Source organism: Lagopus muta, chromosome 6 (assembly GCF_023343835.1).
Source record: "Lagopus muta isolate bLagMut1 chromosome 6, bLagMut1 primary, whole genome shotgun sequence".
NCBI lineage: Eukaryota > Metazoa > Chordata > Aves > Galliformes > Phasianidae > Lagopus > Lagopus muta.
In genome coordinates, this window is record NC_064438.1 from 8,166,622 (window position 1) to 8,187,838 (window position 21,217).

Genomic DNA, 21,217 nt, shown 5'->3' on the forward strand with positions numbered 1-21,217 from the left:
ACCACTTCATTTTCCTGAAGCCTACAAACCTGCAGTCCCTGCCTCACAAGCCTTCCCAGGCCAGTGACATCTGATGAAAAACAACAAGAAGAGTTTGCATAACTAAGCAAAAGTAAAACAGAAAAAGCTGAATGTGCAAGGGTACCTGCTCAGGAAATGAAGTTTCTGCCACCACTGCTCTAAGCGCTCCCCAACACGGCCCACAGCACTACTGGCTCCTTTTTCTGAACAGTATCTCTCAGGCTTGACACGTGTCATTTGCCTATCGCTGCAGGACAGAGGCTTCGCCTTCCTCACACAGCCTCTTATCATCAGCCTATGGCTGAAAACAAGCCTTCTCCCTTCCTCCACACACCAAGGAAGAGACGAACAGCCCACTGTATACTTACTCGACCTACTACTGAGTCGAGCCACGTTTTCCGCGCTGCCCGCCGTCGGCAAAGCGCTGCTGCCCGCACAGCTCCGTACCTGAGCGGACCACACGGCGCCAACCGGGCGGAGACACTCCCCGGCTGCCATTTCGCAGCCGCCCGGGGGCTGCCCCGCACGCCGGGGCCCCGCTCTTCCCACCCCTCCGCCAGCTACCGGCCCTCACCGCACTCCCCGCCGACCCCAGCAGGGACAGCTCCGCACCAGCCTCCCACCCCCGCGAGCGGCCCCAGCTGAGCGCAGTCGCCGCCGTCCCGCCCGGCCCCAAAGGCGGCAGCCACGCAGCTCAGCCTCCCCCCGCGTGCCATGACACAGACAGGTGCAATTCCCCGGCCGGCCCCGCGGCCTGGCACAGCCCCGGCCTCTTCCTAAGCCCTCCTCCCCCAGTCCGTCGGCCTCAGCCCTCGGAGCCCCGCGGTCGAAGGGCCTCCCGCCTCCTCACAAAGACGCGCGACGCGCCACCCCCCCCCCGCCCCGCACGGAGACGACCAGGCCGAGCCTGCCCGCCGCCAGCCCCAGCGCCTCCCGCAGCCGCCGGGCCACCTCCACCCCTTCGTCTGTCGCCCGGCCCGCGCTCCCCTCGCCTCACCTCCTTGGGGACGAGCTGGTTCTCCTCGCTGGGCACCATGGCCGGTGGCGCGGCGCTGGGCCCGCGGCAGGCAGAGCCGAGCGTCGTCGCCGTCGTCAGCAGCAGGAGGCGGAGAGACGCCGCCGGCTCATCCTCCTTCGCCGCCACCCCAGCCGACGAAGGCTTCCACCCCCTCCGCCAGCGCCAATCAATGAGAAAACGGCCGACGTCCGCGCTCTCGCGAGAGTTGGAAAGCCCGGCCTCAGCCCACAGAGGCCCGGGCGGGTCGCGGCGGTGGTGTGGGCGTGTCGCCGGGGTTCGCCGCCTCGCTGGGTGGCGGTTTCTCGTGGCTGTGTTCACGCAGTCTCTTACTGAGTCCGGTGCTCGCCCTGTGGCAGTGCACAACCTCCACGGGAAACCGAAGGGCAGAGCCCGCCCCGAGCTCCCCCTGCGCTCGGAGACCTCGCAGTCATCTCTGTCCGTTGGGGCGAGAACGGAAAATATCGTGTGTGAGGAAGCCGCCGTCTTTCCTTTCTCAGCTCTGCTCGCTTTGGGGGCGGGTGTTTATTGCCCTTCCCAGTCTTCCAGCGCACGCGAGAAAGTAGCAAAGGATTAAGCCGTGCCGGAAGGACGGGCAGCTGTGCGTTGCGCGGCTTCACACCTTGTGGCAGGGGATCGGTAACGGCTGCGAGAGGATCCTCGCGCCCCTCGTGAGGGAGAGGCCGCGACCATTGGGCGGGAGCTTCTGGTGCCGCGCGTGCCCTTTCACTCGCAGTAGTAATGGGGGCCGGGCAGGCAGGAAGAGGCTGTGCCGGCTGTGCGCTGCCTTTTAGTCTAGATTGTCGCTTCATTTTACTTTTTCTTGCATACTTTTGGGGTAGTTTGCCTGTTCAATGTGCGAATTGAAAAAGGAGCCAGCTAGGCTTGTCCCCAGAAATGCAGTGTGCTTTTAGTGGTGAATTCACGCTGTGGATACCTGAAGCGTGTTCACTTCGGTGTAGAGTGTGTAAATTGAGGGATAGCATTCCATTTTCAAATGGAGTATTTCTGTGGCATCAGTTAATTGTTGCACTCAGGTATCAGTTTTTCCGCCTTAGGCACTCAGAAAATCAAATACTAATCCATAGAATTACAGAAATGCATATTGCTAGGAACATAATCGTTCAGTCTGCTTGACTGTGGAAAACACTTTAGTTGGCTAATGAAGAATAGCCAACCTGATGGATGGACTTTCTTTGTGGAAATACTTTTCTCATTATTTTAGTGTCCCCTTGTGGAAAAGTACAGAATTGAGGATACTTTTGGGATTTGTATCCAATAAACTTTTTGAACAGTGCTTCAAAGTCATAATTTCTTTGAACAGCATTTTTATTTTCATCTTGCCAATTTGCGGTAGTAGATGCCCCACCTCATAGTTTTTATAAATAACATTCCTGGAAATCAGCACAAAAATCCCTTTGAAAATAGCATAAAACAGTTTTTCAGCATGTTCTTGAAGTGGCCTTGATTGCATGACTTTACAGGGCCAACTTTATACAGTAGAGGTCACTAGGACCTCTGGGAGTGCCAGTCCTGCCTTCTGGGTTAAAACATTCAGCACTTTGCAGCCTCTCATCTCCTTGAGACACCTGAGCACTAATAAGATGAAATCAGGTACCAGTACAAGAACATGTGAATCCCTTGCTTTTAAGGATACCCAGTGTTAGCACAGGGTTGCATAGGCAGGGCTGCCCTTTACAAGTGGTGAAAAACATGGAATAGGTGTGTGGGGTTTTTTTTGTTTGTTTGTTTGCTTTGTAGGAAAGTTTAGAATTAATGCAATCCTATCTTTTGGAGAATAATAGGTTTTTTTTTTTTTAATTAATATTAGCTCTATTGCTGATTAGTTTTTTTTAGCTTTTTATATAAAGAAATACTATTAGATTCCATTGCCAGCCTTTAAAACTGTACCCAAAGCTGTAGCTAGTGCAGGATGTGTACATGAAACATCTTCAACTTCTGTTGAAGATACTTCTGTACATCTTCAACAAAGAAATAATCTACAGTTAATAATTAAATCTTGAGGAGCTTTTGTAATTTGATTATGTTGCAGTATCTAATCTCTTTACATGAGCTTTATTAAGAGAGGTCTTCATAATTCAAGCTTCCTGAAGAGAATCCTAGCCTTTTAGACTGTTTTAACACGATAAACGTGTAACTTGTCTTTAGCACAAAAGAAACAATTGTTATCTCTAAACAGAAATGCTAAACATGATGCTAGATTTGTGATTGTGAATGAATTACTTAGGTTATCTCTTGTCAAACTATTGTTCAGAGATGTGTTAGTGGGAGTCACAGGTGTTGAAGAGTCAGATTTCAGTTAGTGACACTTCACTAGTTTTAATCAATACAGTACTGTAGTGCAAATACTGAGTAGTGCAAATACTGCCTGAAGGAGTGATGGAGCAGCTGGTGGGAAGGTAGGGCCAACCCAGGGGAGCTCAGCTGCATGCAGTGCATCTGAGTGACTGGAAGGAATGGGGTCATGATCCACGCCTTCCCAGACCTCATTTAAGGGTTGGCAGTGGAGGGCGAGGGTATCTCTTGTTGGAAATCCCTGCTTACTCTGGGCCTTCCTGAGGTAAGTAGCTTGCTTCCTTTGTTTTTGCATCTGTGGTTGCTGTATTTGGGCTCATTCTCATTTGCTCTAGACAAAGACTTTGCTACCCTGCTGTTGTAATGGTACTTTCCATTCCATTATAGCATTACAAGTACTGATCACACTAATGCATATATTGTATTAGTTGGATTATAGTTATGTTAGATGGTAGGCATTCATTATAAGTGATGATGAATTTTTAAGTTAGGCTGTGAGAACTGGCTGGTTCCCCCTTCCACAGCCTCTTTAAAGATTGCTTTAATCATCTCTCTGTAAGAAATTGCTCCTGTATCTAGCAATTAATGAGTAATGAAGAGAATTTTAAAAACTAAATGGAAGGAGTATTGTCCATTTACTCTTTGACATGCCCAGCTATGTGCCAAAAAGTCTGGGGGTGTAAAACCTTAAGAAAGTATGTAGGAACTGATACTGTCTTTACCAAAATAGTGTTATTGTGCCCTTTTCAGGTAGAAAGTCCATGTAAAGAGGGTTGTGTAAGTTATCATTGATTTAGGGTGTTTGCTCTGAAATGCTTCGGTTTCTGTTTGAATTTCAAGTAGGCTGTTTGTGAAAGATCACTTCCTGTTCTGGGGGTTGATGGCCTTATCTATGGCTTTCCTCAGTACTCTGTTAAAAACAAGCAATAAAGCGAACAAGCAAAGAAGTGAACCAAAGTTTGTAAACATTAGCAAGTTGCTCACGAATATCAAAATGACCTATAGGTATTTGCTGGCACTAGCGATACATCCAATGCTGATGCAGTGTTCTCTTACACCTCACCTGCAGTGTCAGCACTTCATGGGAAGCTAGCGGAAAGCCTCTCTCCCTTTCAGTCTTTCGCAAGTCTAGTGATGGAAAGATGTGCGAAAGTTCCAGATATCACAGTCTGGCTGTTTATTGCTCTGCTGACTGCTTTGTGGTTTGAGCCTTGAATAAATTTCCCGAACAAAGTTTTGAGGTATTTCTTTGGAAGTCTTGGACCATTGTTTTGCCTTCAGACTGCCCTATTCAGTGCTTTTAATTGGGGGAGAAAAATAGAAGTAAAATTGGATGTTGCTTGTATGAATGAGGGAATGAAGGAGAACAGGTAGAAGTAAAAAAAGTAAAGAAGAAATAGTTAAGATTTTTTTTGTATCTTTTAGAGTTGTTTTTACTGAATTTCCATTTCTTTGATCCTAGCTCTCTAAATCAAAGCAAGCCAGGAGGAGGCTAAAGGGCAAAGTTTTTTGTAAAAGGCATGCTGACTGCACTTGAACCTCTTCTGTTGTTAGAATGAGGCTTTTATATTTTAGTTTTTTTTTTTATTGTTGCTATTTTTTTTCAGTATTTTGAGACTCGAGGTGGATTTAAAGTAGATGTAAAGTGTCTTCAAATAATTTCATATGGTCTTTAGTCTCGCCTATCTAAGGAAACGTATAAAGAATTTTAACAAATAACATCTATTTTCTAAGATTTGAGAATGCTGTGGAAAATACAAAGTTCAAAAGGGAGAAAGAAGGGAAGATGGTTTTATGTGTCTAGGACGTGAGTAGGCAAGTAGCTTTTTAAAGTTAAACTTACAACATTAAGAAAAGACATTCAGTTTTAAGTTCAGTACTAAATATTATATTGTGCTGTTCTTAAACAGTGTTTTCTTCTTTAGTCTGTATAAGCATGCATCTACTTTTGTCCTCTGACACTAATTCGTGCCAAGACTTAATAAAACTAGTAGGGGATGGTTTTAATTAATTATTAATCAGAATACAACGCACATTGACATTTTGTTAAAGATTATCTTCTTTTTCTGGTTTCAAGACACTGAGTTTTCAGATACTAGGTTAGGATATTAATTTTCTTTTCCATGATAGCATTAATCTTATTTGTGAATTCCCAAATGAGTTTGAAATAGCAGTTGCAAAGAGAAGTAGAAATCCGCAGAGAATTTTGCAGGACCATCGATTCCTTTATTAATGCTGGATTTTTTTTTATCAGCATGACCTTTCAACATGACCTATGTGCTTAAAGCTACGGAATACTTCTGAGCATTGTCGATCAGAAGCAAACACAGTTCCAGAGTATTTGACCTCTTGATGCGCTTGTGAAAACCTTCCTGGTGTTACTGGCAGTAAGCCACATGCAATAGTAGGATGATTTTCCCCTTCAGACTTTGGGAACAGATGTAACCTGGAATCATGTAGCATTCGAGGGATCCAACAAATCTTGCACTGACTTAGGCTTGTGGCCAGCTCTTCTGTCTCAAATGTGCAGTAGAGAGGAAATCTGTGGTCTATTTAAATGTAGGAGACAGAGATACTGAATACATCCTTTCTGGAATCTGGGCTGGTATGGTATTGAGCCTGCATCTATAGCCATAGAGGAGAAGGCGTCTCTCTGCACAGCGACATAACAAAGGCTTATGCATGAAAAGGAGAGTTGCATTGAATGCATACCACGATGGTAATGTCAGTCACTGAAATGGTTCAGTTATGTCAGAGGCTTAAAAAAAAGCTCAGTGACATAGGCAGTGTATTTTAAAACATTGAATTAACACTTGTTGCACATGAGTCATCGTGGAAGCGCAGAGGCTGCACTAAATAGTACAACGTAATATGCAAAAATAAGTAGCTTAGCTTTACGTGGAGCCTCCCTCTGTGGATGCTCAAAGTATTTATACCTGCCCTTGGGCCCAGGAGAGTTGAATAGTTCAGGTTTGATTTAGGGGTTTCTAGTGACCCCTCAGTCTAATTCTGGTGATGTTTAATATTACTGGCAAATGCTAATTATACTAGTTACAGCTCTTTGGGCAATGCTCAGTGAGCATGCTTTTCTCATCCAGGACTGAAGATCTAGGTGGCTTCTGCCTGGTTGAAACACTTTCTTCCCCCTTTGATTGCGAGGTTCTATGGCTAGCAGTGTGCAGCACTAGCTCACAGCTGTGTGGGCTGGGTGTGGAAAGAAACTTTGTGTTCTGCTCAGTTGTCTTATAACTGATATAGTATTGCAGGGAGTGAGATCAAGGCTCCTTGCAGGGCTCCTTCCTGTCCCATCAGAGGGGGACGTGTTTCTGTTGCTCTGTGTCTTTTTGCAGAGTAAATATCAAATCTCTGCAGCTGGAGCATCTTGCAGTGTGTCCCTACTGCAGCTATTATATTGTACATGCACAGCTGTTGGGAGACTTGGTCTGAAGCCTGTGGTTTGCTCTGTTCCTTCCAGCTCAGCCTTGTCCTTGTTTTACAGTAGGCTGACCCCTGAATGCCTTCAGTTTTCTGGGGCTTTAAGGCCTGTCTGTTTCTGTTGTGGGGTTGGTGAACTTTCTTGCATGAGTTAACGTAGCTTTACCTTTGGCAACAGCAGAGGGAGCTGCCAGAGGTCTTGCATAGTGTTTAAAATATCAGATGCCTGTTGTGAGCGCCTGCCAGGACTACAGCTCTGGCAGGGTCAGTGTTAGTGTGGACACAGCATGAGTCAGACTGGACAGGAGCTTGTGTACAGAGTATCCTGAGACTGGTAAAACACCTTTTGAAATTTCCCACCAAGTTATCTCCTGTGTTGCTCAGATTATATATGAGGAAACACTGCTGGCTCTTGACTCAGCCAGAATCACAGGCTGTTCTGCATTCAGACTTCAATGGAAGTAGTGTGTCAGTGTGGGGTCCACGTTCATAAAATAGCGCTGTGGATCTGGTAGTTTTTCTAAGTGAAAGGTTAAAGCTAAGTGATAGGCAGTGAGTCTTAAGAATGTAGTTTCTTAAAAACCATCTCATGGAATCACAGAATCTCAGGGATTGGAAGAGACCTCGAAAGATCATCTAGTCCAATTCCACTGCTGTAGCAGAAGCATCTAGGTTAGGTCACACAGGAGCACATCTTCACATAGGTCTTCAATGTTTTTATTGACCTTTTCTTTTAAATGCATAATAAGTCTGTTGTGCTGATGGTTTATGTGGGAAGACAATAGAAAAAGGTACCTACTGTCTGTCACTGCTTTTGTAAGATGCTGCCTTTGGAGAGCAGGTATGTTTCGTCAACATTTGGATCAGTTTGGCTGCAGAACTTACTTTAATTACATACATGTTTATGCTTATTCAGATCTCTGATTTGCTGATAGCACGGGATGTAAATTTTCTATACTGTTACTTCTTTGCAATTAATTGTGACAATTGGTGTAACTTAGGTGCATGCCCACTTGCGTTTCACCTTTAATTTATGCCAGGTTTGTTAATTGAGCCTGATAGATAGAAAAAAATCCCAAGTTTGGAGTAGTTCCAAATCCATTCATGGGACCTGACTCTTCAGCAGAGGGTTCTTTTACACAACAGTGTTAAAGGAAGAGAGCTCCCTGGCATTTTGTTTGGGGAGTAATGTGGTGTGCATCTGCAGAATTCAGGGATGTGTGAATTGGGATGATCTATGCCAGACTAACTGATGCAGTAGTTGCCACAGGTTTTTCTTATGAAATGAATCTATGCCCTTCCAGACAAAGGAAGTGTGCATCTTTCATGCCCTTAGCAGATAGGCAGTTTTTGTACTCCTTTTAGTGATGGAAGACTTACACAAAGCTGACTAAATCAGTTTTAAAATATTAAAAGATGTATAGAATTGCACTATTGATACTGCCAGTGACAGAAATATTGGAAATAAAATTCCAAATATGCTGGTAGACAGTACTATTGTCAGCAAAAGAGTGAGTTAAAAACATACATGGGCGTGTTGGTGTTCTAGTTTTACTATCAAGGAAAAGCTGTGCAAGCTGTAATGTCCAGATTTTGTTCTGTATCCGAGATCTGGGATGTATTGTGCTTGACTTTGCCAAAGACAGGCTGAAACTGTGACTTTTTTTAATCTCCCTGTATTTCCCATGTTATTCATGCTTATGTCTGAGTTTACTTAGGATTGTGTTATTATAGTTTGTTTCAGGATTGAAGAGGTTAATGAAGCTTGAACTACCTCATGAAGACATTCATATTCTTGTCAGCCTTGAGATTCTTGTAATTCTCTGCAATCACAAGTCAGAGAGCTGAAATAAGATTAAACAAATTTTACAGTTTCTTCTGTACACCACTCAGTTATGCAGTTATGGTAATTTTATAGTGCCTCTTCTGGAAGTTGAAGTGACAGCTGTTAATAAATAGTTTACCAGCATTTCCTATGTTTGAATGAATAAAAGTGTTCATAAAAACTTGTTTTGGACTTGTTTGAATGATTTAATATTTAGAAATAAGAAAATTGTAGCAGAAGAAACAACTCTCAACACCTGACTGCTAGCTGAGTTTCACTTCTGTGGGTACTTAGGCCAAGGCTTTCCTTAGGAAGTTTTTAGTTTCAGGCAGCAATTGAATTTGGGGCAACTTCAGACTGATTACAAGTCACTTTCGGTGTGCTAGCTACTTCAAATATGTCATGTGATTGAGATAATATCATTCATTGTGTTTGAATTACATGATACTTTTTTGTAGGCAATGTTATGTTGCAAAACCATGCTTACATAAAATGTTTCAAATTAGCAAGAATTAGCTTGGTACCCGTATGTGGTATGAAAAGATCTTAAAACCATAATACCTGTGGGATGTTGACAAGCAGAGCTAAGGAACTAGGCATGAACTGAAAAAAACAAGCCAGCTTTTTTTACACAATGCTCACTGTGTGTAAAGTCAGGAGATGCATAAAGTATGTCTTCAAATACGTGGTCATTTTCTTTGGTTATGTAGACATTACATTACCTGTCATTGTTAAGTCCTTACTTACTGTGTTCAATGCATCTGAGTTTTGCTGCAAACTTAAATTTCATAAGTATCTGACAAACATGATTTTAAACTGGCCATTTTCATTCCATTATTGTGCATTTTCTTACATGTAGGGTGAGGAAGGGAATGCTTTCACTTACACTACTTTTTATTAACGCTGCCTAGCACTCCTGAGCAAATATTTTGTCAGCTGAAATGTCTAAACTTACATCTGTATTGTTCATCAATCCTCAGGTAGTGTAGGAATGAATGCTGCTATTTTGAACCTCGAGTGGGAAATTTTTTTTTAACACTGGAAGTAACTCATGCAATCTTTTCTATAGCAAACAAGATGCATCCATATGTTGAAAGAAACTAGACGCTGGGATTCTGTGATGAAATGTTCTCATGTCATTTTGCTTCTTTGAGTTTATAACATACTTTAGTCTTGTAAAAATAAGCAAAATATCTTGGTTTTCTTGAACAGAATTAGACTCTCTTTTATCCAAAGAGGTTTAATGTCAGTACATCAGTGTCTTTATTTGCAGCGAGTCTATTTCTATTTTAAATAGTATGCTCTTAACATATTAACAGGGTTTTCTTATTCATGGTGAACATTATCTGAAACATCATCTAATGCATATGGAAAGAATATGCAAATTTCAGGTATGGGAATGGCACCATAGCTGCATGTGAATACTGGATTTACTATGGGTGATGTGACTCACAGAATTTAAAACATAGCATTTTTCATATTAATTTCATGGCTTTCCTCTTTACTAAATTTTCTCATTTCAACCAAGAAGAAAGTAAACTTGCTTATTTTATGTAAATTTGAAGCTTCTCTTGATAGAGAACCCTACAGAAAAGGGCATGACGAAGTCTGAAAGGGATGTGAGAAAGAGGGAGAAAAGGGGAAAAAAAGAAAATTAAATCTAATTTCTCTAAAATAAGAGAACCTGGATGCAGGGCAGCAAGAGATCCTGCAGTACATGACATGATTGTGAAGCAAGTGTCTTTAAGTAAGTAAATTCTTGGAAGGCATGGAACACTTCTCTGTGGTCCCTCATGGGAAAGAAGAAACAGTGAAGCTACTTCCTGGTACTGAGGTAGGTAATGTGATGATTGAGAAAGCTTTTGATAAGAATGTTGTCTGTTAGGTTATGAAAATGCCAAAATGTTAATGTTAGTATGAAGTAAAACCATTTCTGCTGCATTTCTTCATCTCAGCAGCATTTTTGTTGCTGAGAAAACTGAGCATAATGTGCTGAATCACATGAGCAACTTTAGGTGTCAGATACTTTGCAGACAGAAAGTTCTTGATTCTGTTGCAAGCTGTTCTGGTAGTAGAATCAGTTTTGAGCAGGAAATTAGATAAGAATGTCAATGGGCAAATGTAGAAGTTGAAACTTATTTCACTGCAAGCCTCAAAAAAAAAAAAAAACAAAAAAAAACCCCATCCCTCTCACTTCTCCTGTGCTCTAGAAGTATGTCAGTTTTCCCAAGGGTCTTTGAACAGGGATACTTGTGATGAAAGGAGCCACATGTCTACGTGTAATGTGACATTAACATGAGGAAGGGAAAAAGGAAAATTATGTTTTCACCAAGTCAGATAACTAATGGATTAAATTTTATAATCAGACACCACTTAATTCATCTTGTTTCTTTATGGTGAAAGATGATTCAGACGGTGAATTTTCTAGAATGCCATGTGTGAATTCAGTGCCAGAAAACAGGAGGGGAAAAAAACACCAGGAAATTAATAACACTAAAACATCCTTGTTCTTTGCTGAGTAAACTGAAAGGAATGTATTTACATGTGTTTACTGGAGGATGCTGAGACTGCCTTATTTCAGTGCAGTAGAATGTAGTGAGTGAGTTGAAAAGAAATACACTCTTACTGAAATTACTACAGCTTTAACAGAGATGAAGGATGCTTGATTTACCTCTTTGAGATCTCTATTTTTGTCTGTACTCTGCACAATAGTACTCATATCTGCACAATAATGCACTCATATCTCTGCTCCTTTCTGCCTTGTCAGCTTGTTAAGATGTGTTAGTAGAACACACCTCTTCTGAGATGAGTATAGTTTAAGTTCTTAGCTGAAGAACAATGCCAATGATTATGTTTTAGTTTACACTAAAGTTCTGCAACTAGAAAGAAAGGTCAAATAAATAGGAAAAGATCTAGTCAATGCTAAAAACTGTTATGCTGTTCTTCTGTGATACTGTAGGAGTCATCCTTGGTTTTGTGTTGTGTGTACTTCTTGGGTATCTTTGAAGTCATGGAATAACTTATTCTAGGTTATACCAAGATCCAATCTTTTTTTCTTTTTAAGGTCTACCTGGCAAGTCTGCATTTCTGTGTAGCTAGAGTGTTTTGGCTTCTCTGAGAAAGGAGAATAAGACAAAGTTGACCTGAATTAAACTTTGTTGGATTTAGTTTAATCTTTTGGATATGAAAAAGTTCTTACTATTTAAAAAACAACACAATTTAATCCAAGAATAACAATAGTGTTACAAAAGTTTTATACTTTTTTCTTCTCTTTTTGTGACATACTAGTATTTTTCATTAAAAATTCATAGTAACTTTGAATTTTAACATTGCAACTATTTAAATAAAACACTTATAATAATATTACTGTATGTTTTCTACTAAGGTATGTTTTCTGTGAAGCCATCTACAAACTTGAAACTCAGTTTTTTACTGCAGAGGATGCTATCATTCTTCATCTGCCAATCAGCACCACCCGTATTTTTTAGTGTTCTGCTACAACCAGAAATACTTAAGGCATAGCTCTAACAGAGCAGTGATAAGCTGCTCTTCCATTAACTTTGCCTTCTCTCTTTTCCAGGTCCTAGTGAAATACTCAGGGTGCTTGACTTTTCTTAGTCTGAGGACCTCATTTTTCAGATAAGACGCTTGTATTTCCTAGTGTCTAACTTACTACTAGATCTGAAAGTGCCAAATATTCAAGAAAGGCTAAAATATTAAAATCCTATTTGTTCAGTTTGTAAAGTAGAGTGACTTCAGTTTCCTATTTATATAGATCTGTGAGATTCAGTGTTGCTGGTGAGAAGAAAATCATGTACTTGCTATTAATAACAGATGTGGAGGCAACATGGGGTTTCAGATGAAGGAGCAACTAGGAAGTTTTATAGCTGTAGTTTTGTAATCTTGATTAGTCTGTGTGTGACTTTTCCACTCCTAGTATTGAGGCAAGTAACCTGTTCCTTAAGTTATCACGAATTTATGTGCCTATGTGTAGAATACTTGGGCTATTGCAGTTACCATGGCCAAAGTACAAACAGAAGCATTCTTAATTACAGAATCGCCAAGGTTGGAAAAGACCTTCAAGATCATCCAGTCCAACCATCCACTCATCACCAATAGTACTTACTAAACCACATCCCCCAACACAAAATCCAAACGTTCCTTGAACACCTCCAGGGTCAGTGACTCCACACCTCCCTGGGCAGCCCATTCCAGTGCTTAACCACTTTTTCAAAGAAGTAGTATTTCCTAACGTCCAGCCTAAAGCTCCCCTGGTGCAGCTTGAAGCCATTCCCTCTGGTCCTATCAGTAATGACACGAGAGAAGAGGCCGATCCCCAGCTCACTACAACCTCCCTTCAGGTAGTTATAGAGAGCAGTAAGGTCTCCCTTGAGCCTCCTCTTCTCCAGACTGAATACTCCCAGCTCCTTCAGCTGCTCCTCATAAGGCCTGTGCTCCAGACCCCTCACACCAGTTTTGTTGCCCTTCTTTGAACCTGCTCCAGGACCTCAATGTCTTTCCTGCAGTGAGGGGCCCAAAACTGGACACAATACTGGAGGTGCGGCCTCACCAGTGCTGAGTACAGGGGAACAATCACTTCCCTGCTCCTGCTGGCAACACCTTTCCTGATGCAAGCCAAGATACCATTGGCCTTGGCTTTTGGCCTGTCTTCTTGGCCAGGGCACACTGCTGGTTCATGTTCAGCCGAGCATCAATCAATACCCCCAGGTCCATTTCTTCTATGCATTCTCTGAGCCACTCCGCCACGAGCCTTAGTGTTGCCTGGGGTTGTTGCAGCCCAAGTGCAGGGCCTGGCATTTGGTCTTGTTGAACCTCATCCCGTTGGCTTCAACCCAGCTCTCCAGCCTGTCCAGATCCCTCTGCAGGGCCTCACTACCCCCAGGCAGATTGACACTTCCAGCCAATTTGGTGTCATCCAGCCAGAGCATACCTGTCCAACCAATGGCTGCCAGCTTCTGCAGGAGAATACTGTGGCAGACAGACTACAGCAAGGCCTTTGACACTAGGTAGACTAGATCAACAGCTTTTCCCTCATCTACTAAAGCAGTCACTAGATCATCTAGATCATAGAATATCAGATTGGTCAAGCAGGATCTGCCCTTCGTAAACCCATGCTGCTAGGTCTGATTCCCCTGCTTGTCCCGCACATGCCACATGATCTCCCTCAAGACAATCTGCTCCATAACCTTCCCTGGCACCGAGGTCAGGCTAACAGGCCTGTAGTTCCCCGGATCCTCCTCACAACCCTTCTTGTAGATGGGAGTCGCGTTGGCAAGCTTCCAGTCTTCTGGGATCTCACCAGCCAACAAAGAGCGCTGATAGATAATGGCGAGTGACTCAGCTGTCATCTCTGCCAGTTCCCTCAGCACTCTCGAGTGAATCCCATCAGACCCCATGGACTTGTGACAGTCCAGCTGGAGTAGTAGGTCTGTGACTGCATCCTCCCGAATCACAGGGGGTTCTGTCTGCACTCCAGTTAAGGTTACCAGGTCAGAGAGTAGAGTACCCTGAGGATAACTGGTGATACCTTTAAAGACAGATGCAAAGAAGGCATTCAGAACCTCTGCCTTTTCCTTATCCTCAGTGGTCACATTCCCAGCCTCATCCAGTAAAGCATGAAGATTCTCCTAAGTCCTCCTTTTACCGTTGTATTTGTAAAAGGGTTTCTTGTTCCTTTTAACCCCTGTGGCCAGGTTGAGTTCAAGCTGGGCATTTGCCTTTCTGATTTTCTCTCTAAGCATCTTAACAACTTCTCTGTACTCTTTTTAATTAAACTGGTAAGGTGAAGATAATGTGGGAAATAGTGTAGGTGACAGAATATATTTGTGAATTTAAGAAAGTTACTACCAAAGTACACAAAAAAGAGGTGCTGACGTCCTTAATTTTTTTATGCTTCTACTTAATTTCACTGTGGTAGCTGACCTTCTCAGTACTTCTTATATACTCTTGGGATCATCCTTTTGTAGAGATGTTCTATTTTGCATACAGCAATATTTTCAGAGCAGAAGCTCTCTTCACTGAGTTAGCACTTAACATAGTGGAATTTGAATGGTTAGATGTTCTTGTGAAAAGGTTAATAATATTAAGGATTTATTCTCTTGCGTTTTTTGTTAGTTGGCTGCTCCTCAGAAGCTTCATGCGCTAACCTAATGGAAAGGACTGTTCATTTATCCCTTCTTTCTCATGGGGATAATTTCAATAATTTAGTACCATGTTCAAGTGAACAGTGGGAAAGATGAGAACTCAGTTAACAACAGGAGCATCCATATAGTCTTTTCCATGTAAAGTCACTTTCATTTTCCCATCTAATTCTGGTGCAATTGAATCAGATGCAGGGATTGAACAAGAGTATTACAAAGATATTTTCTTTTCCCATACCTCACATTCTAAATTGCTACAAGATGCAGAGTGCTTGTATGTTTTCAGTTCAGATCAAGAATGTGCTTTTAGAGTAAAACTCCTAGTTATTACTAACTAGGGAGGTTATTACTAACTGGGGAGGTGATTGTCCCTCTCTACACAGCTCTTGTGAGGCCCCATCTGGAGTACTGTGTCCAGGTGTGGAGCCCTCAGTACAAGAAAGACATAGAGATTTTGGAAAGGGTCCAGAGGAGGGCGACTAAGATGATCAAGGGGCTGGAGCACCTCCCCTATGAGGAAAGGCTGAGGGAGTTGGGCTTGTTCAGCCTGGAGAAGAGAAGGCTGCGGGGTGACCTCATTGCAGCCTATCAATACCTGAAGGGAGCCTACACCCAGGAGGGGAGTAAACTCTTCAAAAGGGCTGACAACAGCAGGACTAGGGGAAATGGTTTTAAGTTGAAGGAGGGAAGATTTAGGTTAGATGTTAGGGGGAAGTTCTTTACTAGGAGAGTGGTTAGGCCCTGGAACGGGCTGCCCAGGGAGGTTGTGGATGCCCCGTCCTTGGACGTGTTTAAGGCCAGGTTGGACGGGGTCCTGGGCAACCTGATCTGAATATGTATGTTGGTGGCCCTGCTAGGCAGGGGGGTTGGAACTACATGATCCTTGGGGTCCCTTCCAACCCGGGTGATTCTGTGATTCTGTGTGATTCTGTGTGATTCTGTGATTCTGTGATTACTACTTACTCTCTGGATTACTTTGTGAAGTAGTCTTTTAAATGCATGTAGTCTGTGGGTGCCAAATCCCCAATACCAACCAATTTGTTCTACATACCTCTTGTATAGGTGAAATGATCTGTAGATTCCCTACTATTGCAGAGAAACTGTAAAGAATATCCTACATTTTCCCCCAAACTAGAAGTACTAGGAGTTTTCTTTTGGCTTTGCTTATTTGCTAAGGCCTTTTAACATTTTTTTACTTTGAAGTATTTCACTGTATGTATTAAAAATATTTACTTGCTGAACAGTGATATTTGCTGCAGCTAGGAATGGTAACAAAAGAAACAAAAGCAGTTCAGTATGTGGCACCAGCTTGAAGTGTGAAGAATAGATCAAGAAAAAAAAAGAAAGAGTTTTCTAGGACTCGATGTTGTTGAGGGGCCCAGCTGTCAAAATTGTAAATTGCATTTTGTTTTTTAATTTTTCATTGTACTTTCTTAGTCATTACTTTGGGTGGGTAAAAGCTGTATCTTAAATTACACAGACACTATTATTTGCTGACTTACATTACTGAAAAATGCTTAATTGCTCTCTTGCAAAAGTCTTGTATTAAGAATTCTTCCACTTTCAAAAAATAATTTTACTTTTAGAGTGATTTTTTTTTTTCATTTTGCTGATACTGGAAATCCAGCTAGAATAAAAAACAGGTAGGTAGTCTGAATTTTCCTCATGGATTAAGAGACTGGCGGTAGATGCTGCTGTCTGCAAGCATGCTGGATATTTGGAGTACAGCTTGTAGGCTCTTCTGTATGTCTGGACAACAACCAACCAACTGTAACTGTAGCTGCTTAAAAGAGGGAGAAAAAAGGCTTTGAGCAAAGAAGAGATAGGATTTTATAACAGTGCAAGTAACTTTGTCTCTTCATTCCCCTTTTGCTTTAAATAGAGTCATATAGTTCACTGCATGCGAAGAAAAGAATTCTGACTTCAGAATTTGTGTCAGAAGCTCACATCAGCTCTGAAGAGTTCTGTAACCCAGACCTCTCACAGTTCTTGTACAGCTGCTCCCAGCTTCTGGCATTGCTTGGAGCAGTTAGGCAGTCTAAGCTGTAACAGCTGGGTGGAACTTCTAGGAGGCTGTTTCTCAGGGCTGATGAACAGATGGAGGCTGCAAAGGGAATGGTGGAGAGTGGGAATAAAAACAATTATCCTTTCCTTCTTTTGAAGGGACTCTGCAGATTCCAACCACTTCTGAAGATAGGATTGTCAGCGGAGAGTTGATTGGTCTGCTCAAATATGTGAGTTTGTGTAACATAACAGAAATCTTATACTTAACGGAAGATCCACTTGTTCAAGCAGGCATGGCATCTGCACCCATGGTTCTGACTATTTTCTAGTTGGTCCAAGATAACAAGGTAAGCTCAGGTGTATTGAAGAGGTGAAATAAATTACAGCAAACTCACTCAGAGGTGAGATGCACAGAAAAATCAGATCAAAGATCTGGGGGGGGGAGGGAACTTTCAATGTTGACAGACTGCTTTGTGAGATACCTCTGCTGAGTCATCTTTTTTAGAAGCTCTCAGACCCCAAAAATAGATAAAAATCCAAAGTTCTCAGATAACCAATATCAGGAAACATAATAAGCACTTTTTTTTCTAAGTATAGCTGACATGTATGCATGAGGATACCTCATCTCTATTCTCTCCCTTTACGTGCTCTATTCCTAGGTCAGACACATTCATATTAACAAGGATTGCAGTGGTGATGCAGAGCATCAAAAGATTCAGGGACTGTTATCCATGAATCCAGGGTAATAGAGGAAGGAGAGAGATAATATGTTCTAATCTATCATTAAACATGGTTTTAGGCAGTGGTTCAGACAATAAATGAAAACAGGATTTTGAGACTGCAGACACTGGGTATATGGAAGTCACAGAATCAGGTGTGTTGTTTAGTGAACAGAATGCACTGTATTTTAATGAGGAGCAAGAAGAATGCCTCCTGACTGAGTATGCTTCTGAGTAATTATTAAGGTCAGAGCCTGCTGTGAATTCAAACAATCTGATTTGGACAACAAAAACATTGTCTAATTACTTACAATTAGATTTTTCTGGTCTAGTTTTCTAGCAAAGAGCTTGTCTTTGGGAAATAGAATAGGATTTTCCCTCAGCCTATTTTTTGGGGATGAGGGAAGAAGAAATGGTGTTCTTGGCTCACGTGAATTGTGCTGGGATAGCGATGTGAGCTAATAAATGTGTAACACACAGTCTTCAACTAGTAAGTGCCAAAATGTCCGCTTATTGAGGCTGTGCTGCTTTTCATTCTAAGATATCAAAACATTTTAAATTTGTATAAAAAGCTGTGCTACTTAAATCTACACAGCAAGTTTATTTTATACTGTGTTTCAAAGGGAAAAAATAAAGATCCAGAGCTGTAAGACAGAAAGCAAGAACAAATATGGTGTTGCACTGATGTGGAAACCAGTATTCCTCTGTCTACTAGCCAGTTATTTTAACTGGAAGGGAAGAGTTTCATTTTAGTAACACCTGCAAATTATTTTAACTCCTTGTAATATAACAAATTTCCATGGAGGGAGAAAGGAGAGGTTGCTGCCTGTTGCTAAAGTGTAAACCCAAATAGCATAAAGCTGTTTCTGATGTAAAGATGTTTGCAAAAAGGCACGGATTTTGCAATCAGGAAGAGCAAGCATTTTTCTTTTTCTCTAGAATTCAAATCTTTAGTTATGCTTACAAAATTAATCTTAAGAGTTTTTCGGTATTTGCAGGTGAAAGCTAAATACATGTGCAGGCTCTGTGGCATGTGTTCATTATAATGCTATTAATTTTCTTTTTGTACATTACAGATTTTAAACAGAGAAAACGAAAGTACAGCAGATTCCTGCTGAAGGTGTGTAACATTGGTTGAAGTGACCTTTCCAGCCGGAAAAACCATGATTAGAAAGTTCTACTCAGCGTGGTAGCAGTTAGCATTGCTTTAGTCCATGCTATTAAATTCAACCACTTGTAGGTGGTCATTGTTCTTTTCTTAAAATCTGTGTGTGCTTATGAATTAGAGGCAGATATAAATGAGTGTTGTTGGTCCATAGCCTGGCTTCCTGGTGAGAAATCACAAGTGAAACATATGTGCTATGAATAGTCCCCATTTATTTTGTTTCATAAGGAATTTAAACATCACTAAAAGGGACTAGTAGTAAATACTTATATTTGTTCTCTTAACCTCCACTCAGTCCCATCATCCACAATGTCAGGGATGGATATAACTAAATTTGAGAACTGAAATAAACATCTGATCATACAAAATCTATTGCATAATGAAAGGAAGTGGAATTGACTGACTTCTAACACAGGCAACACATAGTTCTTTTGCTTTCGTTCCTACATGAAATGCCAGTTCTCTTAGTTTTGAATTTACCATTGCAATGTTGAATGTTCTGCATTCTGAATTAACTGGAGGCAGGGCTTTTAAGAATTCTTAGTTCTTTGACAGCATTGCTCTTCTCTACTTTGTGTGGTGGAAGAGAACATGTCTTCTGGGCTTGGGTGACTTTCCAGTTTACATCGATGTTGATTCCTTACCTCTGTGTCTCAAATTCTGAATCACTTAGGATAGAAAATAAATTTTTGATTTTTTTTTTTTTTAATATTTCTCTCACAAGATGGCAGCATTGCTTCAGGAAATAAAATTGCACTTGATGTTTAGGATGTCTTGAAGTCTTTATAATTTCCATTTTATACTGTGTTAACTGAATTTACATCAGTCATATGATTGGAAGAGTTTCATTTACTTGCTGTGTTTTCAGGCTTTGGCATGAAACAAATGGAAGACTGTAATGAGTTTTGTGATTTGTATTGGAACTATATCACTGTTTTGGTTTTATTTGTCATTATAGTGACTCTAGTAAAGACTGTAGTTGCATTTCTGAGAGTTTAGCTCTAGGTAAACCTGGAATACAAGTGCTTCAATTGCACCGAGCGGAGATAGTTTACAGGAAATTCATTATCAGATTCATGTGTATTTCCCTTTCTGTCCACTGAGTGCTTTTATTCTTTCAGGCATTGATCCTACTCTATGATGTCAATGACTGTGTAGAGTAAGTTCTATAAAGGAGATACAGGCAGCAAACAAGAGGGGAAAATAAGTAATTTTTGATTCTTATGTTTTGTTCAAAGCATGAATAACCAGGAATGATGGAAGAGCTGGCACCATTTCACTATCAGAAGCACTCACCTTCAGCAAGTTCAGGGTAATCCCTTAACTTGATTTTTGGGGCAGCACTGATGGACTTGAACAGCTCAGCTGCATCCAAGGTAACATAAAGGGGATGTGGACTTCTAAGGGAATTAGATTTATTTCTTATTGTTAAATCTGATCTACGAAATTGATATTTCCTGTATAAAGCAAAAAACCGAGCTGCCCAAGAGTATAGATTTTCTGTAAACCCCTCCTTTCTGTGATTCCTATTTCACAGCATGAGTTGCCAGCTGAAGGATAATATTTTCTAATTCATATGGCAGTTTTATACTCTGTTCAGATATTCTACTTGGTGAAAATGCTAAGAAGACCATTTTCATTTTTAAATCAGGAAATTATTTTCTGTGATTGCCTGAAGAAATGTCTCTTTTCTACCTATAGTACTAAAGGAAATAAACCTTGCTATCCTGAGTAGCAACTGTTATTATTTTAAGGATGGATTGAGTGATGTGTGAGAACACTTCAATAAAAATTATATGAAGTCTTATTTTCATTTTCTTGAAGACTATGCTGAGGAAAAAAGGTAAGCTTGCCTTTCTTTCCAGTTCTCAAAATCTAGCATGCTAATATACAGTTATTACCTAGAGGTGGTCACATAGTTACTTCTGGGACTAAGGTAAAATTAATCTGCAAGTGTAATTCTCTGTCAAGCCCAAGTCCTTCAACTTTATGCTTAAAGATATTAAAATTCATACTTTTATACTTTCCCAAAATGCAATGTATAAAGTGCTTTTGTAGTTTCTTCTTTATTGTTCAGAGAGAATTTTATTGGTGCTGTTCAGCCAGTCCCTAGAGATTCACAGTACAGCCTTCCAAACACTAACTTACCATTAGCATCACTTACTTTCATGACTTTGAGCACATTTTCTAATAGTGCTGACAGAGGAAAGAAGCAGATGTAAGTGATGCTATCAGATTGAAGTCAGACCCTTGTGTGATAAAGAATGCTGAATTCTGCTTTTTTCTTTATACCCCAGCATAAAGTCTAATTGAATATAAGAAATGTACATGATGGTATCCTCATGTGTAGAGAGAAGCTGTTCCCTCCACTTTTACAACTTCCCAGAATATATGCCAGTAAAACTGAACTGGAGCATGTGAACAATATTGTGTGAGAGCTTCTAAAAAGTAGTTCAAATGCTAGAAGTTATTTTGGTTCCTGCAGGGTCAGCACACCTCCATCATTCCATCTCTATTTCTTTCAAGAGAGCATCAATATAACCTTCTGATCACATA

At 41.2% G+C, this 21,217-nt stretch overlaps 2 protein-coding genes and 1 long non-coding RNA gene across 5 annotated transcripts in view; 2 read left to right on the forward strand and 1 right to left on the reverse strand.

The window, feature by feature from the left end:
• USP47 (ubiquitin specific peptidase 47) overlaps positions 1-1,171 on the reverse strand; it is a 55,144-nt gene extending 53,973 nt beyond the window's left edge. For all 3 annotated transcript variants that reach the window (XM_048949943.1, XM_048949942.1, XM_048949941.1), the window contains exon 1: positions 1,019-1,171. In XM_048949943.1, the coding sequence (XP_048805900.1) occupies positions 1,019-1,057 (39 nt within the window). In that variant the 5' untranslated portion in view covers positions 1,058-1,171. The remainder of the gene's footprint in view (positions 1-1,018) is intronic.
• Positions 1,056-17,304, forward strand: LOC125694654 (uncharacterized). The gene is made up of 2 exons (XM_048948206.1): positions 1,056-1,506; positions 16,937-17,304. The coding sequence occupies exons 1-2, from the start codon at positions 1,056-1,058 to the stop codon at positions 17,104-17,106; spliced, it is 621 nt and encodes a 206-aa protein (XP_048804163.1). The 3' UTR covers positions 17,107-17,304.
• An 847-nt stretch (positions 17,305-18,151) lies between these two features.
• On the forward strand, positions 18,152-20,497 carry LOC125695485 (uncharacterized). The gene is made up of 3 exons (XR_007377972.1): positions 18,152-18,616; positions 19,900-20,037; positions 20,363-20,497. It is a non-coding gene; the product is annotated as an uncharacterized LOC125695485 (long non-coding RNA).
• Positions 20,498-21,217: the final 720 nt, after the last annotated feature.

What these genes read in the sequence shown, in the direction of transcription:
- LOC125694654 (XM_048948206.1), top strand. Translation starts at nt 1,056, where the DNA reads ATGGCCGGTGGCGCGGCGCTGGGCCCGCGGCAGGCAGAGCCGAGCGTC. An exon ending in GAGAACGGAAAATATCGTGT is followed by an intron (nt 1,507 to 16,936) that starts GTGAGGAAGCCG and finishes CTTCTTTTGAAG; the next exon opens with GGACTCTGCAGATTCCAACC.